The sequence below is a fragment of the Peromyscus maniculatus genome, chromosome 17, assembly GCF_049852395.1.
Source record: "Peromyscus maniculatus bairdii isolate BWxNUB_F1_BW_parent chromosome 17, HU_Pman_BW_mat_3.1, whole genome shotgun sequence".
In the NCBI taxonomy this organism is placed as follows: domain Eukaryota; kingdom Metazoa; phylum Chordata; class Mammalia; order Rodentia; family Cricetidae; genus Peromyscus; species Peromyscus maniculatus.
The window spans coordinates 58,139,820-58,166,338 of NC_134868.1; the positions used below are offsets into that span (position 1 = coordinate 58,139,820).

A 26,519-nucleotide genomic window follows, 5' to 3' on the forward strand; every position below is an offset into this window, starting at 1 on the left:
TCTGTTGATTGTGGGACAAATCTGACCATTGGACAACACTGTGGTCCTCACTGACTGGGTCTTGAGCTGGGCTGCTGGTGACATATATAAAGATGTATTCACTTATTTTACGTATTTTACCTGCACGGATGTAAGTGTACCATGTGCATGCCTGGTGCCTCAGATAGTTAGAAGGCATCCAATCTGCTGAAACTAGTTACAGGTGGTTGTGAGCTGCCACGTGGGTGCTGGGCATTGAACCCAGGTCCTCTAGAAGTGCAGCTAGTGGGCTTAACCACTGACCCATCTTCCCAACCCCAGTTATTATTTTTGAGGCCCTGTTTCTCTATTTTGGAGCTTAGGAACTCACTGTGTAGATCGGACTTTCCTTGAACTCAGAGACCACCTGCCTATTCCTCCCATGTGGTGGAATTAAAGGCGTGTGCCACCATGCCTGGCCTTTGAGTGCTTGTCACTGGCCTAGTAGATTTAGTATCCTGACTTGGACAGCACGTGGAGGGTTTGATGATGTCTAGAAAGCTTCTCTTGTTTCATGCACTCTGGAACTTTATCACTAGGCACACACACATTTATATTTTCCTAGTGGGTCAAACTTCTTGTCAGTATGATCTTTATGACTTAGAAAAGCTTTTGAAAATTCATTGTGTGTGTGTGAGCACCCACACGAGGAGGTCAGAGGGCCAACTGAGGGAGTTGCTCCTCCCCTTTTACCACGTGTGTCCTGGGGGAACTCAAGTCATCAGGCTTGGTAAGGCTGCCAACTATCTTCAAGACCACGTTCCTATCCAAACGCTTGCCAGGAGCAGCTACTTAACTTTTGAAGCGCCGCAAACCACTCTGGCGATTATCCTGGCTCACTGGCCACCCTCAAATGATTGTCAACACATGGGCAATTAGATGTGTGAGTATTCAGTCCAGAAAGACATCTTAAGACTTCTTGCTGGGATCACTCCTATTACCCAGGATGGTGCTAGGAGCTGGTGAGCAGAACAGAAGCTATGGGAACTGAAGACAGAGAATTAGCTACTTGGGTGATGGAAACTGAAGTGGAACTCGGGGAGGTTAGCTACTGCCCCGGGGGTGAGGGAAACAGCAGGAATGGGTGAGGTCGGTCACCATAGCCACATTCTAGACCTGCTGATGGAGCATCATCTGTGTGGGAGGTACAAAGTAGGTTTGCGCTATGAAGAACGGGGCTGAGGACAGAGGCGTTGACAGAGTCTCACTGAATCACAGAGGTAATGTGGGCTGAAGCCGGGAGTCTCCTCTTGCAGTGTTCCATCGCTGGCTTCCACCGGCTGAGCCCCACCAGGTACCATTTGTGCAGGGAGCTTGTCAGCATTCTGTGTACCACAGAGGAGGCAGGAAGGGTGGCTCGGTGGTCTGCGAGCAAAAGGCGAGCAAGGCTATGCCCTCCACTAAGCCATCCCTGAGCTCCATTGCGACCACAGGCCTGACTCGGGCCAAGAAGGAGGCTTTCATCTGCCCACCACCGCGCTTCTTCCCGGCAGGAGCTGCTGGGCTTCCTGTGTTCCAGAGACACCACGGGGCTTCTTGTGCCTGCGTGCCTTCTTTCCATACCGCAGCACGCCGGGGGATACCGCTCGAGCCTCTCCGGGTCACCACCAGCCGCTGACAACGAAGGTCCCCGTTCGCAGGACTATCTCCCGGGTGACGTCAAGCGGCTGAGGTCCCAGATCCGTGGGAAGTCACTTCCAAGAGGCGCACGTACGAGTCCTGCCGCCCCCTGCGCCCTGGTCACGGTCCTGCGGCTCACGCGCGCTCGGACTCCGCATCCCAGATGTGACTCCAACCGGGGCTGTGCACCAAGCAGCGTGCGGACTGCGAGCTGCGGAAGTGCACGGGCCGCCAGGATCCAACGTGTAAGCTGGAGCACCGCTCGGCAAACACCCTCGGTGGGGGCCGCCGCCGCAGCCGCCACCACTCTGCTTCCCGCGCAGGGAGGCGGAGCGGCCCCGGCGCCGAGCGAAGGGCGCAAGCGCGCTTCTGGCGCGGGGAGCGGGGCATGACGGGAGGCGCGCGCTTTTGCCGCTTCCGCGAAGATGGCGGCGCCGTAGTCCGGGCGCGGGGTTCCTGGGGCGCGGGGGAGGCTGCGGTGCGCAGTCCCGGCGCGGCGATGGCGACCCCGGATCAGAAGTCGCCCAACGTTCTGCTGCAGAACCTGTGCTGCAGGATCCTGGGCCGGAGCGAAGGTACGCGTGGCGGGGCTGAGGGCAGTGGAGGCTGGACGCCGTGACCGGGCCCCCCCCCCCCTTGGCCGGCCCCGGGGGTAGCTGGTATCCCTGGGCGCGGGGAAAGGGAAGGGGTGCGGCTCGCGGGGCGTCGCTGTCCCCGGGGGCCCGGGCCCTGAGCTGCGGTGCCCGCCGGGTCCACACTGCACGGCGGCCCGCAGCTCTGCCTCTGCGCGCTTCCCTCTCTGCTGTCACCTTTGCCGCTGGCGAGGATGCCAGCTTAGAGTGCAAGCCTCGGCGAGGATGCCAGCTTATGAGTGCAAGCCTCGGCGAGGATGCCTGCTTAGAGTGCAAACCTCGAAGCCAGCTTATGAGTGCAAGCCGCGAAGGGCGCGTCTCAGAAGCCGGACCTCAAGGCGCTTCTGCCCACTTTGACCCGCACTGTAGCCGTGGGAGTCAGTCGCGGGCGGCAAAGAGGTCCGGGATCTGTTCTTTTGAAGCTCATTTTGTAAATGAGTCGGGGGGACGCGTCATTGAGGGACCGTTTTAGTAGTAATCGACCTGACTGGGTTATTTGCTCCCTAATGCCTCAGGATGTAAGAGAGAATTCGCGCAGGTTTTCCAGGAAGACTTAACACAAAATTGCATTTTAAGAACTGAGAGGGCCTTTTGATCTTTCATAATTTGTAACAGCCTATGTAACAACTTGTCAGGGCAGAGAATGAATTTATGTGTGTCACTGCTAAACTATTGACTTAACACAGTTTTTGCTTTAGACCGTGCAGTGTTTTTTATTCATGGGAAAAAAAAAATCTGTGAAGCCTCGTCGCCCTGGTTATGCCAAAGGAGATGTTCCTACTGTCTAGTGGGGAGGAATGTGACTGGTGTGTTGGTGAACAAATAGTGTATATAAGTAATAAACACTGTGGGGAAAAGGTAGAGGAAGCAGATAGAAGGAGCTTAGGGGGGAAATAAGTCTCCAGCTATCCCAGCGATCCTGTAAGAGTGAGGGAGGGTCACTCCAACGTCTGGGGAGAGTGTGAGTTGAGGGGACAGTTTACCTTTCTGATTGAGTGTCCCAGTCATAGGCGAAATCAGATAGCTAAGTTTGTGAGTTATGACTTGATGTACCATAACATCAATTTTCCTTTATTGCATTGGGTCCAGAAATTTTACCTTTCAGGAAGAACCTCATAGTTATAACTGAATTTTGAAATTATTCATTATGAATTTCTAAATTTGAATTTTTTTTTACATGAAGGTCCCTTTTGATTGATAGACGTTTCACAGCTTACAGGTGATTCTGAGCAAAATTCTGTAGCCTCCCATTCCCCCCATTTATAATTATGTCTGAGTTGGGAGTCACTGGTCTCTGAGATACAAGGTAAAATATTCCATAAAGCTCACTAAAGATGATGCTGTCTTTGCTGTGGATGGAGCTGAGGGTTGCTGAGTGGACTAGGCTCTCTGTCCTCACACACTTGGTTGGAGTTTTGTCCTGATCTGACAGGTGTGGACGAGCACCATCTTCTCACGACTTCTCGTTTGGACATTGGGTACCTTCCTAAAACTGTGACTGGTTTTGTTTTCTCCCCAGCATTTGCTTATGTTCTTCCCGAGTTGCTTCTTCCACACTTAGGATTTTGAGTGTTCTTTATGTCTCTGGGTACAAGTCCTTTGTTTTGTGTTTTGAAAACTTCCCCCGCCCCCCAGTATTTTAACTTAATAGTTGTTTTCTTTGCAGAGCAGAAATTTTCATATTTTTAAAAGTTTTTTTTTTGAGGTTAAAAAATATGTGTATAGGTATTTTGCTTGCATGTCTCTGTGTGTACCTTGTGTATATTACTGTCCGCAGAGAACAGAGGTGAGTGCGGGATCTCCTGGAACTGCAGGTGGTTGTGAGATGCCGTGTAGGTGCTGGGAACTGGATCCTGGTTTTTTGGAAGAGCAATCAGTGTTCTTAACTGTTGAGCCCCCAAATCCTGATGAATTCCAATTTATCCATATCAGAGAGCGGGGAGGGGCAGGGAGCTAGCTCAGCAGGTGAAGAGCTTGTTCTCCAGTCTCCGGGACCCATGTAAAAGCCTTGCATGGTGGCAATGCATTTGTAACAACAGCTCTACTAAGGCAGCATGGGAGGCAGGGACAGGGGGATCATCTGGAAGCTCAAGAACCAGCTAGTCTGGAGTCTGCTGCTGCTCAGTGATAACAGCAAGAGAGACCGCTTCCTCACAAGGTGGGAGGTGAGGACAGACTCCTGAGAGTAGTAGCCCTTGGATTTCTACACATATGCTGCCCCTCAACTCCATAAATAAGAGAAAAAATATTTTAAAATGACGATTTTGGTGTCATGTGAAGAACTGTTATCCAGTCCAAAATCATAAAGATTTCTTTCATCTTTTTCCCTAGGAGAGGTTACATTGTGTTTTTATGTGTGATAGGAGTTAGGTTTTTGTTATATGGTACGAGCTGAGATTCACCTTTGAGTTTACCAAAAGAACCCCTAACCCCAGCTCTACTTGGTTCATTCTTGTCTTGAAGACTGAAAGTGTTGAATGGAGCTTTAAGGAATGTTGATAGCTTGGGCTGCTCCAGACCGTTTGTGAAGGGGAGGGCCTCACGTCAGTGTGGTTTTCAAAAGCACCCAGTGTCTTAGAGTGGTTCAGATTTACAAGAGAACCGTACACACATAGTTCTCATTTGCCCAGCACCATCTCTTCTGGTCTTCGCATCTCGCTTAGTGAGGTGCACTGTCACAGTTAATAATAATAATAATACACAGGTATTACTGATGCAGACACACAACTCTCATTTCAAAGGGAGTAAGAGGCAATTTATTTTGGAGGCAAACACAAGTGACTATGGTCTGGGAACATAGATTTTGGTTACCCCTAATGCCTTGTCCCAGCATGGTCACAGTTTTATGAAGTTTAGTGACAATAAAATAAAGTCACACATCAAGGTGCTTTTTGACTATATTGGCGTGAACATCAGGTGGGCAGGTTACAGCCAAGTGTGGAGTCTGTTATTGGCCTCAGCTACTGTCTGATGACATTCTCATCTTAGAGTTGGTGGAGGCTGGGGTGCTCCACATTTCAAGACTCTTACCTAATAGTCACAAGGATGGATGCTAGGTCAGACACAGAGGTGAACAGTGAATGGCCTTTAAGAGGGCGAAGGATAGATGGCCAAGACAGCTTAGCTCCAGACCGGCAACATTCTACCTGTGCGTAATCACAGAAGTTCTAATTAATCATCTGGAGAGTCTTTAACACAGGGGTGACTTCTGGGCATTTCAGTTCACGGTATTGACCAAGCTCGATGCTCTTTTGGCTGCTCAGGTGTGGCTTACTACATAGGCCTCCTTCTAGCTTGAGGCCTCCCTGTTCTTATTCTTCAGGTCTCCTTGGGCTCCTCCGGGCTTCTTGGGACATTCTTGATTTTTGTTTTTTTGGTGAGCTTGGTAGTTTTGAAATTTAAAGTTTATTTTGTAGACTTGTTTGACATGTTTCCCATGGTTAGATGGGATTCTGTTTGGGGATGAAAACCATAGAGCGGAAGTACCATTTTCATCGAGTGGCGGCCGGCACAGCATGGCTGTTGCTGCTGATGCTGGTCTCGACTGCCTGGCTTGTGCGTCCCCACTCTGGAAGCAGCTCTCCCTCACGCTGACCAAGGAGCTCGGCTTTTATCCTTGAGTGGGCGTCTCCACATGAATATTAATATTAGATCTCCTTTCAAGTTTCTGCAGCATTAGTGCCACTCTCCCATCTTACTGTTATTATTTCTTAATGCATACTTTCAGTTTAGTTGTTCTGGGTGATAGATTTTATTGTATAAACTAAGATTATTGACTTCAAGTCTGTCTAGTATGTCATATTTTCATTTTCAAAATTATTTTCAATTTTTAAAATTTTCTTGGGATATGTATCATGAATTGATTGCCTCAGAATACTTGGTGTTCTGGGTAGTTCTGTGTCAATTTGACATATGCTATAGTTGTTTAAGAGGAGGGAACCTTGATTAAAAATGCCTCTATAAGATAGAGCTGTGGGCAAGTCTGTAAAGCACTTTCTTAACTAGTGATTCATGGGGGAGGGCCTAGACCATGGTGGGTGGTGCTGTCCCTGGGCTGGTGGTCCTGGGTTCTATAAGAAAGCAGACTGAGCAAGCCATGGGGAGCAAGCCAGTAAGCAGCACTCCTCCATGACCTCTGCATCAGCTCCTGCCTCCAGGTTCCAACCCTGTTTGAGTTCCTGCCCTGACTTCCTTTAATGATGAACAGTGATGTGGAAGTATAAGCTAAATAAACCTTTTTTCCTCACCTTGCTTTTGGTCATGGTGTTTGATCACAGCAATGGAAACCCTAAGATACTTGGTGATTTTTCAGATTTGATACTGATTTCTAGGTTAATTCTGTTAGTGTTGAAAAATATTTGATGGCTAATTGCAGTTACTTAAAAAATCTCTCTCTCTCTCTCTCTCTCTCTCTCTCTCTCTCTCTGTATGTGTGTATGTGTGTGGGGAGAGGGAGAGAGAGAGAGGAGAGAGAGAGAGAGAGAGAGAGAGAGAGAGAGAGAGAGCGCACTAGTACACATGTCCATTCATGTATGAGAATGAGAGCACATGCATGTGTGCAGATCAGAGGACAACCTCTGTTCCAGTCCTTGCCTTCCCCTCTTTTTGAAACAGGACCTCTTGTTTGCTTCTGTGTCCACTGACGGGGTTAGTTGGCCTAGAAGCTTCTCTTTTCCCTCCCTTCCTCTTCCTCTCTGTATGCAACTTTGTTTTGTTTTGTGCACTGTCCTCAAATGTCTGATGGTATTTAAGCATGAAGATGGACAGGTGCCATGCTTCTTTGTGGAAGAACTGTTGGGGACCTGGCTGCTTGCTGGGAGCATCACCTGCCCTTGTCTTTCCTCTTGGCTCCTTTAGTCTCTGAGGTCAGCCCCTGACTTTGATCACTACTCTTTGCTAATTTGCTGTGTGCTGTGAGGTTTGCCTGGATGGGGATCAATGGCTGTCAGGAGGACTGGGATTTGGGCAGGCTTTGGCTCTCCCTCCACATGTGCAGCGCCTTCCCTTGGTATCCATCTGCTGAGAGGATGGCACTCCTTCCCTTGCTGAGCCTCCCTGGGCTCCTCTAGAGTGAGGAAGTACTGGACCAAAGCAAGACTGAAAACCAGCAGAGTAAACTCCAAATTCTGCATCTCCATGTCTGAAGTCAGTGGGCTCTTCAGATCTCCAGCTCCTCTCTGCTTTGTGGACTGCAACACACTTCTTTCTCTTAGACTGCTTCCACTCTCTGTTAGCAGCCTTCCTTGGTTGGTATTCCACAGCTCTGGCGTTTCCAATGTTTTGGGGTCTCCAGGGCAATCTAAGCTTCACCTTCACAGCTTCACATAATGATCACTCTAGACCTGCATTCAGGGACACCCCTGACACGTGCCTGGCCGCAGAAGCTCTCCTGAGCTGCAGAGGGAAATTCCAGAGTCCTTTCTTCTGTCTTTGACTCTGAAGCCAGAACCACATGGCCGAAGCTGTTCTTCTGCATTCTAGTACTGGAACTTGACCCTCCCTTGTTCAAATAAATTTTCACCAGCTTTCTGTTTTCTTCACTGTTTGAGCTTTCTTTAATTCCTTTCCACAAGTTGGAAGCTTCACTGGTTGGGGTTTTGCCCCAATATTACCGCTCCCTTTATGTCATTTAGCATCAAGCTTTTCATCTCCTTGAATATTGGACTTAGCTCCATTACACTTCCTGGTGCTCCTTTTCTCCTCAAACTGTACGTTTTATATTTTTCTTTGCTCAATGTGCTCCTTTTCTTTGTAAATCTGCGTAAGAGTGGCCACTAATAACCACAAGACACAGTCAATAATAGATTGTCTTGAAATCTCCTCTGCCAATGCCATTAATCTAAAACTCTTTTATTTACCCTTAGGCAGATTTTTAGGATGAGGGCAAAAAGCATTTTTTGCCAAAATATTGCAAGGATGATCACTAGGCCACTTACTAATATTCTTCTGAAACCTCTTGAACTGAGCTACCATAATCTTAATTTCTCTCATCACCACTGTCTTCCATGCTCCTACTAGTATGGCCCATTAAACCCTACTTAAAGATTCAACTGCTTTCCTAGCCCAAAGTCCGCATTCTGCCAACATTATGGTTAGGCCTGTCACAGCAACACCCCACTACTGGTACCAAATTCTGTCTTAGTCAGTGTTCTAATTGCTGTGAAGAGACACCATGACCATGTCAACTCTTTTTTTTTTTTTTTTTTTTTTTTTGGTTTTTCGAGACAGGGTTTCTCTTGTGTAGCTTTGCGCCTGTCCTGGAGCTCACTTGGTAGACCAGGCTGGCCTCGAACTCACAGAGATCCGCCTGCCTCTGCCTCCCGAGTGCTGGGATTAAAGGCGTGTGCCACCACCACCCGGCCCATGTCAACTCTTATAAGAGAAAGCATTTAATTAGGGCTTGTTTACAGTTTCAGAGGTTTAAGCCATTATCAGGCTATGTGCAGGCAGACATGGTGTGGGAGAAGGAGCTGAAAGTTCTACATCTGGATCCTCTGGCAGCAGGATACGTCAGAGCCACTGGTCCTGGCTTGAGCATCTGAAACCTCAAAGCCCCGCCCCCCAGTGACGCACTTCCTTCACCAAGGCCACACCCCCTAGTCCCTCTCAATTAGCGCCACTTTCTAATGACCAGGCTTTCAAATCTGTGAGCTCACGGGGGTCATTTCTGTTCAGACCAGCACAGAGCGTAACATGAGACTTTGAGGACAAAGAGTAGAAGGGTGTGGCTTAAAGTGATATGTTTGTGTCATGTTGGCAAGAGGTGAAATTGTGATGATTAGTTTTAATTATCACATTGACTCTAGAATCACCTGGAAAGGTAGTCTCAATGAGAGATTGTCCAGGTTGGCCTGCTGGAATGTCAATAGGGAATTATCTTGACTTGTCGGAAGTCCTGCCTGTTGTGGGTGTCACCGCTCCCTGGGCAGAGGATCTTGGGCTGTCTGAGAGTGTAGAAAGGGAGCTGGACTCCTGCATACTATTTTCAGTTCATCACTTTCTTGACTGAATGAATGATATGTGACCAGCTGGTTCACGTTGCAGCCCTTGGACTTCCTTGCAATGATGGAGTGTAACTTGTGAGTCAGTAAGTCCATCCCCGCTTGAGTTGCTTCTGTCAGCGTGTGAACCACAGCAACAGAAAGAAAGACAGTTCCCACTCCCCTTCCCTCCTGTCCTTGCAGACATTGGGTCTCCAGTTTGATCATCCTGGAGTGAGCATCGCATACCCATCGCTCTCCAGCGTTTCCCTCTGACTTCTCGTCTGTCTTGGTGAATTTATGTCCTCCTCATTTAAATGCTTCATTCTGAGTTTTGTGTATTTCTTTAAGGAAGCGGAGGCAAACCTGTGTTGTAACATAGACTGTAGAAGTGTGCACGTAAACTCTGCCCTTTCCTCCTGGGAGCTGCTCAGAGGTTTTTGACCACGCTTACTTTCTAAGCCCTCGTCTGGGCTGTGCCTTTAATTGCTCCTTTTAAAAGGGCTGTCTGTCCAGTTTGGTTTTCCTTCAGGATTCTTCTGTGTCTCTGCTGTCTTTTCCCATCTTTTCCAGAACACTTTCATTCCGTCGTTGATTTCATTGGCTTTTCTGTCCTTTCAGTTAAGACTGGGAAAGTGGCTTGTTCTCCTGACTTGTGCTCTGCGGATGAAAACTGTCAGGCTGTAACTTGCACCCTTTGCTCACCTTGCAGCTGATGTCGCCCAGCAGTTCCAGTTTGCCGTCAGGGTCATTGGCAGCAACTTTGCTCCGACCGTTGAAAGAGATGAATTCCTAGTGGCTGAGAAGATCAAGAAAGAACGTACGTATTTTTCTTAACTATTACCTGTTGGATTATGAAACTTGTGAAAACTTAAGAATCCCTATGTGACATGGGTATGTGCATGCTCATGTGTGTATCTACATGTATTTATGCATGTATACAAGTGTGTATTTACATATTTGTGTGTGCACATGGATATACACATATGTGTGTATGTGTCTGTTTATGGATGTATTCACATGTGAATGCATGTGCATATGCGTGTATGCTTTTCTCAAGCATGTTTTAATCATAGATACTATTAAAATAAGGACAGTTCGATTTTGTCTTGGCATTAAAATTATTGAAATATAGTGGAAGTCTATTTTAAATGTGTCATGGCACTGTAATTGAGTTTTAGAATATGAAAGATGAAAGGCCTCGCTGTCCCTTCTTGCCTCTCTGATTTCCAGTGTCTAACATAACAGCTAACCGCTCTCTGCGAGGCGTCACTGCGTCTCCAGTGTTACCGGCACAGTTTCAGTATGTCAGACCTGTGTGAGCATTTTCCTTCTCCTCAGTGGTGGCACCCTGGAGAAGAAGGTTCTCCACTCGTGACACTGGCTTTGGTAGTAGTGGTTGGGTTGGGTGAGGTTGGCTCTGCCGCCCCTCTCAGCCTCTGGAGTGTTTGTGGAGTCTGGGCTCTGAGTGGCAGGCAGTCTTCAGCAATCTGTGGGAGAGCTGTTCTGGTCCTGGGTGGGAGAGTGCTTTGCTGGTGTGCTAGCATGCTGCAGTGGGGGCCTTTCAGTGGGATTGAAAAACCTGCCTTCTGTAGCAGCCTCTTCCTATTGGGGCCTACTGATAAACTGCCCAAATGAAGTTGGCTTTGATTTTGTTTCTAAGTCAAACTGCATGGGCCAGTGATCTGCGTGGATGTGATCTTTCGGAGCTGTAACACAGAGCTGAGGAGTGTTGGCTGGCGACAGATCTGAGGCTGTGGCCCCAGAATGATTGGATCTAGTGCCTTTGCCTATTGAGGACTCGAGCAGCGTGGCTCTCTAAGGACCCAGCAGCTAGAATGGCAGCCTTGATGTGACGCAGTGGTCATACCTTCAGCATGCACCTGCAGTGGGCACACCTACAGCATGCACCTGCAGTGGGCATACACACCTTCAGCATGCACCTGCAGTGGGCACACCTTCAGCATGCACCTGCAGTAGTCACACACACCTACAGCATGTACCTGCAGTGGTCACACACACCTACAGCATGCACCTGCAGTGGGCACACCTACAGCATGCACCTGCAGTGGTCACACACACCTACAGCATGCACCTACAGTGGGCACACATACCTACAGCATGCACCCGCAGTGGGCACACACATCTTCAGCGTGCACCTGCAGTGAGCACACCTACAGCATGCACCTGCAGCACACACACCTACAGCATGCACCCGCAGTGGGCACACACACCTACAGCATGCACCTGCAGCACACACACCTACAGCATGCACCCGCAGTAGGCACACACGCCCACAGCGTGCACCTGCAGTGGGCACACACACCTACAGCGTGCACCTGCAGTGGGCACACACACCTACAGCGTGCACCTGCAGTGGGCACACACAAGCAAGTGTCCTTTTGCTCTTCTTGTCTTGAGTGACACTTGCCCTCACTTCCTGTGGTCCTCTTGTCTGTGGCTGTGTTGGCCTGTCACAGTTTTCAGGCGTTTGGAATTTGATTGTGGTTGTTGGCATCTTAGACTATTTGAGTTATAGTCAGTCCATCCTCTAGAACACCACAGGAAATTAATTTTCCATTTGCCATGGCTGACTTCAAGTGTAAGAGACCAGTGAGTTTTATTTCGAAACCCCTCACAGCCGCGGGCTTGCAGGGGAGCGTTCCGTTAGCCCCTCCTCTCTCACACCAGCAAAGTGGAGTGCACTGAAACTCAGGGCTCGACCTCTGCTCAGCAATTGTGAAGCGAAAACTGTTTACTTGTAATAGTTGCTCACTGTATGACTGTGCTATAACAGTTTTCAACCTCACAAAGAACATCAATTGCTTAATGTCATGGCCGTATTTATTTGGAGTCCATTTCTTTTGTTGTTTTTTGTTTGTTTGTTTTTTTCAAGACAAGGTTTCTCTGTGTAACAGCTCTGGCTGTCCTGGAACTTACTTTGTAGACCAGGCTGGCCTCAAACTCAGAGATCCACCTGTCTCCGCCTCCGAATGCTGGGATTAAAGGTGTGTGCCACCACCTGGCCATTTCTGTTGTTTTAAAGGTAGTGACTGTGTTACATCTTGCTAGGATTTGTTTGTTTGTTTGTTTGTTTTATTTGTGTTCTGTCTCTCCGTGGTTCACTGTGTCCTCTGTAGGAAGCTGAACAACTGCTGTGGCTGGGATTACATTGTCTTTGTGAATTCATGATTTCCTAGATAGCTTCCCCCCCCCCCCCCCCCGTAGCTGTTAGTCAGTTGATGATAGCTTGCTTGACTGTGGATCAGTATTTGTAGCCAGACCTCTCTGTGTGCCAGCCTGATAGTCGCCTCCATGTCTTACATGCACAGGGCTAGGTGAGCTGACCAAACTGATAGTGCTCAGAGTCTCCTGGTCCTGTTCTTTGGATTCCTGGGCTCAGGGTTCTTTTCAGCGCGTCCCAGGCTGTTAGCACAGAAGAAATGATTTCCTAACACTGACTCTCAGTGTGTGCAGCTAATGGGCTCAATTCTTTTTCTAAATTTTCAGTTATCCGACAAAGGAGAGAAGCAGATGCGGCGCTGTTTTCGGAGCTGCACAGAAAGCTTCATTCGCAGGTACGGTGGAAGGGTTGGGGTTCTGCGGATGGGGAATGGCTTGGGGACGCTTGGGTGTCCTTGGGTGCCGACTTCTCAATCGCCCCTGTAATCACTAATGGCTTGTAGTTGTAGACAGCGCTTCCTCTTAAGAGGGCCAGTGTCAGAAACCTGTGGTGTTTCCTGTGGGTGGGAATTGGACTCCGGTTGGCACTGCGGTTGCTTTGATGGCATTGCCAGGGGCAGGCATGCTGGTGGATGTGCAGGCCTGTCCCCACCACAGCAGAAACTCCATGGCTGATGCAGTTATCTGTGAGAACTCATTTTATTGCTGTAGTGAATAACTAAAGGAGAAAAAGTTTTGAACCCTTTGCAATTAGATACTGATACTTGAAAATTGTTCTAATCTAATATTTTGATAAAGATTTGTCAGCCTCTGTCAAAAAACTCCTTGGACCACAAGGTGAGATTTTGTGATTTCTGACCACCGAGTTCACCCAGCTGTCTCCCTCCTTCTGTAGAGAGGACTAGGGACCCAGAGTTGAACGTTTGCTCCACAGGTCTGTCAGCCTGAGACAGAGCAGAGGGCCCAGGACTGTGGAGTCTGAGCATGTTCGCGTCCCCCAGTCCTCGCCTCTTTGTGCCCTGAAACGTTTGCCGAGAGCTCCGGTTCCTCAGTGCATTTGACTGCCTGGTTTGCTGCCTTGGGATCCCTCTCAGTCTCGGAGAGTGCTTACCAAGTCAGGATGAGAGCTTGTGTGCAGGCCGTCCCCAGGGAATGCTTTCTTCAGTCTTCCTCCCCCGTGAATGGCTTCTGCATTTGAGGTGTGACAAAGACATTTAATGCGCTGCGGTTAGGGAGCTTCTTGGCCTTGCTGGGGTTAGCGATAGTTTTCTGCGGCAAAACCTGTGTGTCTGATGCTGTGGCCACTAGGTGGAGGTGCACTTGGGAAACTGACATTTAAGGTTTTTTTCTAAAAGTTTATTTGAAACTCTGTTTATTCCTATGCTTACTTGCTTGCCTATCTGTCGGTCTATCATCTATCTACCTATCATCTGTCTATCTACCTACCTATCTATCATCTTTTTATCATCTGTGTATCTATCTATCTATCTATCTATCTATCCATTCATCCATCCATCTTTCTATCTACCTACCTATCATCCATCCATCCATCCATCCATCCATCCATCCATCCATCCATCCGTTTTGTGAGATGGTCTTTAACTAGGCTGTGCTGAAACTCACTATGTGGCCCATGTTGTCCTGGAGCTCACAGCAATCCTCCTGCTTCAGTCTCCCTTGTTCTGGGATTACAGGTCTAAGCTACCTCACCTAGTTCCTAAACATCGTTCTAAATGGTGGCTGGCTTCCCACCATTTATAACAGTGCACAAGCTAGCCCACAAAACCAACCTAGTCGAATTTTTCATTCTGGAGATGAACCATGTTTTCAAACCTATGAGATAGTGGCTTAATACTAAAGCAGGCAGTATGTCCAGATAGTAGCCATTCCATCTTTTTGATTTAAAAAAAAAAATCAGCCCTTCAAAGTACAGAGGTCATCGATAGTATTTTGTCCTGTTTTCTGATCAGTGAGGGTGTCTCATTTGCTGTGTATGCCACGGGGTGCCCTGGGAGGAAGGGTCCAGGTGCACATTGTTGGGGTTCCGAGCTGAGTTCAGTGTGGCCTGGCGCAAGGGCAGCGGCTTGTCTGGGGACTGCAGCACAGTGCGCAGCCGGGACTGACGAGACAGGGATAGGCCTGGGCAGCTCCTGCGTGCGTGAGTGTCAGGTGCCACGGGCGGCTGCCCAGTAAGCAGGCACTCCTCAGACACCGTTGTGTTCATAGTCCTCCACTTTGGGATGTCGTTTGTCCACACTTAACATCCGGCTGACACCCGGTGCACGAAGCTGTGTGTCTGTGTGAAGGCCCGGGTGGGAATCTGGGGTGGCTGGCTCCGAGGGTCAGCTCTGGTGAGCTCAGCCCTCAGCACCGCTGGCTGGCGTGGCTGCATTCCGTCTTTGTTCTCCCAGGTTGATTGCTTGCTGCCCTCGGGCTTCAGCTGGCACTGGCTGTGGTGCTGGTGAGGCAGCTGGGTGGGCAGGATGGAGACTGAGGGTGACCATGACTCCTGAGCTAAATGGAGCGAGCCTTCCTCCTGTTTCTTGTCTGTGCCCCTGTGTGTCCACACGTGTCTGTAGCCAGCCCGCCTCTCCCTTTGGGCTGTCCATCGCTATCATGACTCCTGAGCTAAATGGAGCGAGCCTTCCTCCTGTTTCTTGTCTGTGCCCCCTGTCTGTCCACACATGTCTGTAGCCAGCCCGCCTCTCCCTTTGGGCTGTCCATCACCATCATGGCTCCCGCAGCAGTCCTTGTCTCTGCCTCCACCGACTGTGGAAGCCGGCGGCCAGGTTCCGGTCTGGGCCTCCCTCAGCACTGCGAATCTGTCTGCTCTTGGTTCCTTGTGGGTGGAGAGTCTTAGGGCATCACAGTGAAGATGGGAAGTGGTGCACAGAGCGTGTGGCCCTCGGGTGTTTCTGAATGGCAGCGGCTGCAGTTGACTGACAGAAATGGAACCCAGGGAGAGTCTGTGTGGGGCAGACAGAGCTTGACTGCCGGCCCAGGGCCTGGGTAGGTCACTGAGCGGCCTGGCTCCTTTCCTCCATGTCCTCCTTCCTTATGTTGGCAGTGTCCTGGGTCCCCAGTGCTGGTCCATGGGTCTGGTTAGGCCTTCTGCTCCTCATGACCGGATTTCTAGAGATTCCTCTCCATGTGTAATTTGCCTCCATGTCTGTTTCTACTAGAAAAATGAGATGCTCACCAGGGTGGGGCTCTCTCCATCCTTGTCTTTTCTTTTCCATAATACTCTCCTCTGCTCTAAATGAGACATTAATTAAGAAAAACAGTTCGCTTTCATCCCCGAGACAGTCGCAGTATGTATGCTTAGCGGCCTGAAACTCTCCGCATTGATGAGACTGGCCTCGAACCCACAGAGATCCACTTGTCTCTGCGTCCTGAGTGCTGGGATTATAGGTGTCACCACGGCCAGCTTAATCTCCAGGTGTTGATAATGTTTCTTTGTCACCACGGTGCTTACTAAGCTTTATTAATCCAAAGCAGGGTAACTTGGGGATTTGTTTCCAGGGAGCTAAGGGCCTGAGGGTGTTGGTTACAGTGTTGCTCCCAGCCTTCTGAGGGGCAGCACCATTTGTGATGCATGAAGTGAGCTCTGATTAAAGGTCCACAGGTGAATTTTAAAATGTTTGTCTATGTTGGAAATAAGTATAAATAATAAAACAGGAAAGGTAATAGCTCTTGTAATATTATTTTTAATCTAAACAGGGAGTTTTGAAAAACAAATGGTCAATCCTCTACCTCTTGCTGAACCTTAGTGAGGATCCTCGCAAGCAAACCGGCAAGGTGAGTGAGCGGGCCTCAGCCGTGTCTTGTGGGACAGTTTACCACGTTTTCATAGGGAGGAAAATAATAGGAGAAGAGCAAACGCCTGCTAAGCCTGGGAGTCGTCGTTTCTTCATTCCCAAGGGCAGTTTCTAGAAGATGTGCCTGGAAGTTGTGTTACTCTGATGGAACAATGCATTGAGCAGCCCAGGTGGTTAAAGAGTCGACACGGTGAAATCAGGGCCATCTGAGCTGGGAAGCCATGGGCGGTTCTCCTGCTTCCAGGAGTTGGGAGCGCATGTCACTGTCGTCATACCAGTGGCTTCCTGCTGCAAATCCCTGTGCTCTTCCCACTACAGAGTACAATAGAAAGTTCTGCAAGGGTTTGGCTGGCAGGAAGCTGAGGAGTGTGGTTGCGGCATGTGTTCCAACCTCCTCGTTAGGTAGCCGTGATAGACTTGTAAACTTGTTTGTGTTTTCTGTTGGAGTTCAGAGAACACCTAATCCTGTCGATTATAACCATTCAAAAGCATCTCCGTTGACTTGCTTGAATAAGTGTGAAATTCAAATCCAATTCCAGAAATAGCATGGCGATAGGAATGGAAAGGTCTTGAGGGCAAGTTGTTCTACAGTTTCTCACCTGTGTGTTTATAATGCACTTCATTTCAGGTAACTAGCTACTCTTCGTTATTTGCACAAGCGTTACCAAGGGATGCTCACTCGACACCGTACTACTATGCCAGGCCTCAGACCCTCCCCTTGAACTACCAGGACCGCAGCACACAGGCACAGAGCTCCGGCAGCTTGGGCAGCAGTGGCATCAGCAGCATCGGCATATGTGGTCTCAGTGGCCCCACCCCTGTGCAGCCTTTCCTCCCTGGGTAACTTGAGCTCATCTGCATGTACACGCATGTACACACACACACACACACACACACACACACACACACACACACACAGAGGCAGGCACACGTACCACATGATAGAACCAGTAGCATCCGGGGGCTTATGTTTGTCTTGCCCATGTTTCTAGGGCATTGTGTGTGTGTGTGTGTGTGTGTGTGTGTGTGTGTGTGTGTGTGTGTGTGTGTGTATATGTGTGTGTGTGTGTATGTGTATGTGTGTGTGTTTGTGTGTGTGTCTTGGTGTTGCAGATCTGTCCCCGGGTTTTTAGGTAGGTCCTTTTAAGAAGTGCAGGGTGAATTGTCCTTAGGCCGTGATTTTCAGACTCACAGTTAATGCTGTGAGCAAAGAGGGTGGAAACCAGGAATGTGCAGCTAGGACAAGGCAGTGTCTGGAGTCTTAACTTTCTATCCGGTCAGGTTATGTGGCTGAGATAGCAGGTGGCCATGTGGTTAATGGACCTACAGATTCTTTTCTGTCAAGTACACGTTTTTTGTGTGTAGGTAATCGGTGGCTTAGCTTCTGGACGTTGTCGTTCCTGGCGACCACAGCATAACAAGATGGAGCTGGATAAGTTTCCAGAGGAGCAGTGATCAGAGAATGGGCATCAAAAGCTGGTGTTTTCCATGTGAGCCTGGTGGAGTCCCAAGTCACTCTGAGTTACAACATTTGCACAGAAGGTCTTGACTGTGGATTACGTGCACCACACACACAGGCTGCTCTGTGATGATCCCGTAACAGTTTCCAACAGCACTTACTGCTGACCCAAAGCCCATATTTGGCTGAAAGGTTCTCATCTGTGACCTTGGAATTTAGAGTGCTTATTGTTGTCAGGAAATTTTGAGCCGACATTTTATTTTACATTTACAGTTCTTTTCAGACATGTAGTATAGCTGAGCCTGTGCCCACTGAGGGTAGTGCAGGACAAGAATGGCAGTGCTCCTCATACTGAGGGTAGTGCAGGACAAGAATGGCAGTGCTCCTCATACTGAGGGTGGTACAGGACAATAATGGCAGTGCTCCTCATACTGAGGGTGCAGGACAAGAATGGCAGTGCTCCTCATACTGAGGGTGGTGCAGGACGAGAATGGCAGTGCTCCTCATACTGAGGGTGCAGGACAAGAATGGCAGTGCTCCTCATACTGAGGGTGCAGGATGGGAGTGGTGGTGCTCCTCATGCTGAGGGTGGTGCTCCTCATGCTGAGGGTGCAGGATGGGAACGGCGTCCCCAGAGCACCCGTAGGGCAGCAGGTGCAGTTGAGAGCCTGTGGCTATTTGAGGGTTCCAAGAAGCAGTGGTTTTGTTACAGTTGCCACTGGAAATCAGCATCAGGTTAGAATTTCACAGAGCGACCGTGATGTATTTTCCAGGTTACTTTGCCTTACATTTATGTATTTGTGTATTTTTCAGGTGAATTAAAGCTGCAGGGTCTCTTTTCATAGTATGCGAACGAGAGTAGGGGTGGGGGGTGGTGACCGCGGATGAGACGGGGCCCAGCTGTTGAAACCTATCAACTCAGGAAATGTTGAAGGAATGAGAGGCCATGAGCTTGACGTTACAGCTGCTTTAGAATTTCCAACTGCTCCCGTGTGGGTGTGCTGTGTGTTTGTCGAGAACTCAAAGAAGAGAAGTATGGACTGCAGGTGAGAGGTCCACCTGGGAGCAGGTCTGAATGCTGGGGCTGTGTCCCCGACAGAGCGAGGGACCTGGAGCTGAGCGTGCTGGGACTCTGGGTTAGGAGACTCCCGGGGTCCGACTCACACATTGATGTGGTTAATGTGGTAACACAAGGACACTTGCTGGCACATTAATCTCTAGCGGACAGTCTGGACGTGTGAAGTCGAAGTGTTTCTTTCTTTCCTTCTCTCTCTAGGCAGCCCCACCAAGCTGCACTAGTTGGTGATGGCCTTCGGCAGCAGCTGGGGCCGCGGCTCGCATGGACCCTGCCTGCAAATCAGCCCTCTTCGCAGACCCCTACCTCCAAGGGCCTCCCAAGTGCCCTTTCTCGCAACACGGCAAGGTCGAGGAGAGAAGGGGACCCGAGCGGTAAGATGTGTTTTGACGTTCAGAAGCCATTTCACTCTCCACCCAGAGCCAGGACCTCTGCTGCAGGGTCCCCTAGTTTTCATGGACTGACACCAGGGTCCCTCCTGGGCAGATGCCCTGTGAGGTCACTTCACGTGGCCGGCTTTCAGTCCTGCTACCCCCAGTCCTCGGCTGTCTGTCTGTCTGTCTGTCCGTCCCCTGTGTTGTACTCTCCCTTCTTGTCCCAGTCCCCTCCCCTCCGCATTCTGCTGTCCTCCTGGGAATCCACTCAGAGCTTCAGGAGGATCCCTTCTCATGTCCATCTCCGCAGGACAGTGTCTGCCCTGGTCATGGGGTTAGTGCTTAGTGTGGTTCCTGGACTGCAAGGGGGGTGAGAGGAGGAAGACCTCCGTAAGGGTTTAATCCTGTTAGACTGTCAAGGGGGACGTGCTTTTCTCACGTAGACCACGTAGAGCGGTAGTGGGCAGGCGGGTTACAAGTACTGAAGAATGGGCTTCGCTGTGGCTCACGGCCTGAGGCTGAGCCGAGTCTGGGGCTGCTGCCTCCTGTCCTTAAGGGCAGCCGAGGGGCCAGTGTCCTTGTGACCTTGGCCATGCGGTTGTCCCCATGGGGAACTCACACATGTCATCTTCTCTACACATTATCCCCCGTGTGTAAAGGTGGATACTCAGGTGACACACGCCCGTGTGTGATGCAAGCTAGTGTGTGTCCTCAGCCTGCACGTGTGTTCCCCACATAGCCAGAGGGACTTGGAAGAAGTAGATGAGAATAAGAAGGGACAGTGGGGTAGACAGGGTCAATAGTGGCATGGCTGCTTTAACCCAGGTGCACTTGTTAAAGGCATTAATACTTCTTTTCAGTGACAGTTTTGAGAATAATTCCAGTCTGAGTAGCACATGCTGCTTACAAGAGATACGTTTTAAGAGGGTTACAAATAGGTTACAAGTAAGTGGTTAGACGCTTGTAAAGTCAGCCATGGAGGAGGGTAGTGCCTCTGTCAGGGCCGACTTCAAGTAGCGAGATGGAGGTAGGCCTTAAGGATAATGAAGGTGTACTCCTGGGAAGAGTCAGTGAGTCTGGTGTACATGCCAGGAGAGTTTCCCCAGCTCACGTCTAGGTGCACAGGAGAAAGAAAGAACAGGAACCCAGGGCTCACATCCGGCTCTTAGCTGCTGCTTAGTGACTGAACCACAGGTGGAAATGGGCAAGAATGCCGTGTGAGATTTGAAGGACACTGTTAACCTGATAGGTGACCGCAGCAGTTCTACCCACAGCCAAGCATGTGCCCAAGCTGTACTCTATGTGGTGGCTCTGAACGCTGACTGCTCCTGTCTCTCTGGGTCCCCTCGACATCCTGGGGTGCTGGGTGTTGCTCTTCCTCTTTGTGCTCATTTTTGGCTAACCCCCTAAGTTTATTGTGGCATTTGTTCAGAAGACCTGAGGAAGCTGATGTTTTTTTTCTGAGCCACAACTCCATTTCTGGTGGTGTTAGAAGGATCACCTTGCAATAAGCTGTTATTACCCACGCCCCTGCTGTGTGGTTACTCCCTATGGTGGGTTTGTGCTGTGATCTGTCTGATGGCCGGGGGGTGGGGGGGTGGGGTGGGGGGGCTGCTTGTCTTCAGAGACCTCAGCAGGACACTGCAGGAGCCCCGCCCCTCAGGAAGCCCGTCCTTGCCTGTCTTATGTGTCTCTTGCTTCTTGAGCTCACTTAATTCACAGCTCAGTAGAGATAGTGTATGTGGTCTGGGAGCAAATGTATAGCACACAGCTCATCAGTCATTTTCCATGGAGAGTGTTCCTTACTTTCTTAAAAATCACTTTGCAGGCTCATTGGAAGTTACTGAAGCAGCTCTTGTGAGGGATATTCTTTACGTGTTCCAGGGCATCGACGGCAAAAATATCAAAATGAACAGCGCTGAGAACTGCTACAAAGTGGAAGGCAAGGTATGCCAGTAGAGTCCTGCCTGCGGTGCTCAGACGGGAGGACTCACTGAGTCCTGAGCGGTGCTCAGATGGGAGGACTCACTGAGTCCCGAGTGGTGCTCAGACAAGAGGACTCACGGAGTCCCGAGCAGTGCTCAGACAGGAGGACTCACGGAGTCCCGAGGGTGCTCAGACAAGAGGACTCACGGAGTCCTGAGGGTGCTCAGACAGGAGGACTCACTGAGTCCCGAGCAGTGCTCAGACAGGAGGACTCACGGAGTCCCGAGGGTGCTCAGACAGGAGGACTCATGGAGTCCCGAGGGTGCTCAGACAGGAGGACTCACGGAGTCCCGAGGGTGCTCAGACAGGAGGACTCTCCGAGTCCTGAGGGTGCTCAGACAGGAGGACTCATGGAGTCCCGAGCGGTGCTCAGACAGGAGGACTCATGGAGTCCCGAGGGTGCTCAGACAGGAGGACTCACGGAGTCCCGAGGGTGCTCAGACAGGAGGACTCACGGAGTCCGACATCAGGCTCCTTACTGCTGGCATCCCGGGGCTTGGCAGAGTGGGCACCAAGCGAGCCACACAGCTGGATTTGGCTTCTCGCCCTGCCCTGTCACGGCCGATTTCCGTGGCAGCGCTTGGTGGTCCCCATGAGTCACTGATGGGGCTGCTGCAGGGTAGAGGACCCAGGAAACAGAGCCAGTAATGGTGTCTTGTCCTGGACACAGCATTCCTGACGCAGGCTCCCATGTCCCACTCCTTGAGTGACGACTCTGCTCTCGGCTCTTCTCAGCAGGCAGGGGTCATCACTCCCTGTGTCTCTGCGGACTGTCAAGGTCCCGGCGGGCACGCCCCAGAATGCTGTCCACAGGGTGACACAGCAGGAGCCTGGCGTCCTCGGTCCTCGCACTGTGTCCTTCCTTCTAACTTCCTCGTGCTGGGGGGTCAGGTGAGACGGTTAGAACGAGTGCCTGGGGCTGATGATGAGTTGTGACCTCTGGTGTGCTTCCTTTTCAGGCAAACTTAAATAAATCTTTGAGGGACACGGCAGTCCGGCTTGCTGAGCTAGGATGGTTACACAACAAAATCAGGAAATACGCGGACCAGAGGAGCCTGGACCGCTCCTTTGGACTTGTAGGCCAGGTATGTTCATCATTGTTAGGTTTGACGTGCTTAATCTGTTTAAGGCTCGCATGTGAAATTCACGGCCAGGGCTCTTCCTGAGCAAAGTGTCCTTGGTGACTGGTGATGCTGTCAGCCAGAGTCCACTGAGAACAGGCAGACTCGGAGCTGGTGAGGGGATGGCCGAGGGAGGTCAGAGGAAAGAGCCGGGGAGAGGTCGGGACTTCGAAGATGGCCCTGTAGCCATCACTGCCGCCTGGGGGAAAGGAAGGGCCCTGGGAGTATGGCCAGATCTTCAGGTGCCCACATTTCTGGTGCTGCGGCTGTGGGGAGCAGGGACCTTCAGCTCTCACTCTTGGATGGCCGTGGCTGGGGCACTGATGGACCTGCATGTCACTTGAAACAGCCGCCGCACCCCCCCCCCCCCCCCCCCCCCCCGCCACTGCTGGATCTTGAGGGGAGCAGCAGATATAACGTGAGCGTGGGGTTCTTCCAGAGTCCTGGCCTCTTGCAGAGGTTTAGTGGTGTGTGCCTTTGGTCTCAGTTACGTTCTTAGGCAGGAATTGCTGCCAGCGATGTCTGAAGCTACTGAGAGGATCACAGGCAGCAGGGGCAGCGTGGCTGCTAGCCGGGAGCATGGCAGGGGCAGTGTGGCTGGTGACTAGGAGTGTCACGGGCAGCGTGGCTGGTGGTCGGGAGTGTCACGGGCAGCGTGGCTGTTAGCCGGGAGCATGGCACGGGCAGCGTGGCTGGTGGTCGGGAGTGTCACGGGCAGTGTGACTGTTAGCCGGGAGCATGGCAGGGGCAGTGTGACTGTTAGCCGGGAGCATGGCAGGGGCAGCGTGGCTGCTAGCCGGGAGCATGGCAGGGGCAGCGTGGCTGTTAGCCGGGAGCATGGCAGGGGCAGTGTGGCTGCTAGCCGGGAGCATGGCAGGGGCAGCGTGGCTGCTAGCCGGGAGCATGGCAGGGGCAGCGTGGCTGCTAGCCGGGAGCATGGCAGGGGCAGCGTGGCTGCTAGCCGGGAGCATGGCAGGGGCAGCGTGGCTGTTAGCCGGGAGCATGGCAGGGGCAGCGTGGCTGCTAGCCGGGAGCATGGCAGGGGCAGCGTGGCTGCTAGCCGGGAGCATGGCAGGGGCAGCGTGGCTGTTAGCCGGGAGCATGGCAGGGGCAGCGTGGCTGTTAGCCGGGAGCATGGCAGGGGCAGCGTGGCTGGTGGTCGGGAGTGTAACGGGCAGCGTGGCTAGTGACTAGGAGTGTAACGGGCAGCGTGGCCGGTGGTCGGGAGTGTCACGGGCAGCGTGGCCGGTGGTCGGGAGTGTCACGGGCAGCGTGGCCGGTGGTCGGGAGTGTCACGGGCAGCGTGGCCGGTGGTCGGGAGTGTGACGGGCAGCGTGGCCGGTGGTCGGGAGTGTCACGGGCAGCGTGGCCGGTGGTCGGGAGTGTCACGGGCAGCGTGGCCGGTGGTCGGGAGTGTCACGGGCAGCGTGGCCGGTGGTCGGGAGTGTCACGGGCAGCGTGGCCGGTGGTCGGGAGTGTCACGGGCAGCGTGGCCGGTGGTCGGGAGTGTCACGGGCAGCGTGGCCGGTGGTCGGGAGTGTCACGGGCAGCGTGGCTGGTGGTCGGGAGTGTCACGGGCAGCGTGGCTGGTGGTCGGGAGTGTGACTGTGACGTGAGACCTCAGAGATGAAGTCCGGCTTCACGTTTGACAGTACGTCACTTTGCACAGATTCTGCCCATGCTCCATAGTCCTTTCTGCAATAGGAAGGTGAAGAGAGAGTGCAGAGTTAGCTGCTGGTCCTGAGCCTGCCTGCCTCCTCTCGTACTGTCTGCTCTCCAGACACTTGCCCAGGTGGCCATCGCCCTTCTTCTGAGGGCTGACACTAAAAGCAGGCTTTGTGGGCCGGTCTTTACTCTCTTCACCCTTCATTCTGTCTGTGAGGACAGCATCTTCTTTCTGGTGGAGTGGGATCCAGTGAGTTTCCTCGTGTGGCTGCTGTGAATCATGCTGCAGCGACGGATGCACAGCAGCCCTCCCTCAGCACGCTGGCTCTGTGTCCTTTGGACATAGGTCCTGGGTGTTGGCATCTGGAAGTTCCACTTTTAGTTATTTGAGGAGCCTCTGCATAGCTGATACAGTGTCTGTCCATCCCCTGTCCCTGTCCCCATCCCCACTCCCCACCCCCACCTCTCCACAGTGTGCTGGCTTCCCCTTTTTCCTCATCCTCTGATAATGGTGATTCTTCCTGGAGTTAGGCTGTGTCTCAGCTTTTGATTTGCATTTCCTTGGTGATTAGTGGCCTTGAACATTTCCTCATATGCCCATTGGCTGTATTTTCTAAGAAATGTCCAATTCTGTACTTTAAAAAATCGGACTCGCGCCGGGCGGTGGTGGCGCACGCCTTTAATCCCAGCACTCGGGAGGCAGAGCCAGGCGGATCTCTGTGAGTTCGAGGCCAGCCTGGGCTACCAAGTGAGCTCCAGGAAAGGCGCAAAGCTACGCAGAGAAACCCTGTCTCGAAAAAACCAAAAAAAAAAAAAAAATAAAAAAATAAAAAATCGGACTCTAGGTTTCTTCATCCTTGATATATTCTGGGTGTCAATGACTTGTCAGATGTGTGTCCTGGGTAGTTACTGTGCACGTTCTCTCTGCGGCCGCAGCAGAGCCCATCTCCTACTCCAGATGGCACAGAGCTGTGCCGAGGGAGATGCTGGCTTCCAGTACAGTTCTCAGCCTCCCTTCTCTTCTGGCAAGCCCAGGCAGCCCAGCCCAGCTAGCCACTCAGCTCCCTGGCTGTAGGTGCGCTCACAGCACCCTGCTGTATGGATGTTTGGTGATTAGTGGCCTTGAACATTTCCTCATATGCCCATTGGCTGTATTTTCTAAGAAATGTCCAATTCGGTACTTTAAAAAATCGGACTCTAGGAACCACCTGTAACTGGAGCTACGTAGTCTGCGGCTTTGCATTCTCCATGGCACACTGCAACTGGAGCTCTTGATCGGTTGATAAATGGTTTATTATTTTTATTTTTTAAACTTACATGGTTGTGGTTCTGCCCTTTGGAGGCTGAGTGGCGGCTTTATAGAATGTGATGATGTGCCTGAACAAATTCCACATCTGTTTCTGGTAACATTAGGGAAACTTAATAGTTTGGTAAGGACTTCTATGCCCCTGTGCAAATTATTTCCTTATATAGAACCTGGCAGAGTGTGTGTACGGTGGTGGGAGGTGTGGAGGGTCAGCCTTCATCGGGAGCCCAGGATTTCACTCCAGGGTCTGTGGTTCCCTTGCAAGTCAGCAAGTCTGACTTTGGAAGTATTGCTGTGTGTCTCCAAAGCTGGTGTGCTCGTCTTTAGAGATACAGAAGAGTAAAATGTGCATTTTATGTTCATCTTTATAGCTGAAAGGGCATTTTGTTTTTCTGTCTGGTAAAATAAGTTCGTATTTTATGAGATTGTATTTTGCATAAGGTGTGTGGGAAACCATGGGGCTGCATATTAATTTAAAGAGGATAGATTTTAGCCTTGCTAGTGTGTTTATGATGGCTTGTCTTGCAGAGCAGGCTTTGGGCTGTGTGCTCTGTTTATAGCCTTGGGTTCATGCCAAGAGGACTTAGCACTGGACTCTAGGCCAGTGGGGCTCTTCTTCACTGCTTCTGAGAGTGTGCGTTTAGTTCAGGGGGAGATGCAGCGAGAAGTGGTCAGTGCACTGAGTGGGAAAGTAAGCCGGGTCAAACGGGCTGGGAAGTTCCTAATGCTTGGAAGAACATTCAGGAAAGTTACTGTAGCTCTAACACTTAGAAAGGCCCCCATCTTAAAGGGCCATCCTCTAAAGTGACCACATTTTTAGCTTCATGAAAACCTTTCACATCTCCACTTCTCTTCTGCAAGGTTTGTGCTTTTTGTTATTAGAATAGACGCCACAGGTCCAGGATTTCAGTTCTGCTGAGCTCCTTGGGAAGGTGTCTCCTCCCGCACAGAGGGAGCGGTTGTGTGTGCATGGTCCTGCTTTAACCCCGCTCTCTCCCTCCCACAGAGCTTTTGTGCTGCCTTGCATCAGGAGCTCAAAGAGTACTACAGACTCCTCTCTGTTCTGCACTCTCAGGTGAGCGCCCCCCTGGAATCCGCCAGGCTCTCAACAGTTAGAAAATGCACACGGTAGAGGGGATTTTGTTCCTTCATACACATACAGGAGTAACCACGTCCGCAATACAAGATTTGTTCACTGCATCCCAGAGCCAGTGAACTGCTCATTTCCGGGTCCTGGCTGCCGTGTGACGTCTTCGTTGTGTGCAGCCTGAGCGTGTGCAGT

At 51.0% G+C, this 26,519-nt stretch overlaps 1 protein-coding gene across 1 annotated transcript in view; it reads left to right on the top strand.

Annotated features, from left to right (window-relative positions):
- Nucleotides 1–1,997: 1,997 nt before the first annotated feature.
- The window catches only part of Tubgcp3 (tubulin gamma complex component 3), a 63,272-nt gene continuing 38,750 nt past the window's right edge, over nt 1,998–26,519 (top strand). Inside the window, exons 1-9 of the mRNA XM_006981314.4 lie at nt 1,998–2,213; nt 9,963–10,070; nt 12,761–12,828; nt 16,154–16,231; nt 16,880–17,091; nt 18,987–19,159; nt 20,988–21,106; nt 22,105–22,230; nt 26,244–26,312. Of these exons, the coding sequence (XP_006981376.2) occupies nt 2,027–2,213; nt 9,963–10,070; nt 12,761–12,828; nt 16,154–16,231; nt 16,880–17,091; nt 18,987–19,159; nt 20,988–21,106; nt 22,105–22,230; nt 26,244–26,312 (1,140 nt within the window). The 5' untranslated portion in view covers nt 1,998–2,026. The remainder of the gene's footprint in view (nt 2,214–9,962; nt 10,071–12,760; nt 12,829–16,153; nt 16,232–16,879; nt 17,092–18,986; nt 19,160–20,987; nt 21,107–22,104; nt 22,231–26,243; nt 26,313–26,519) is intronic.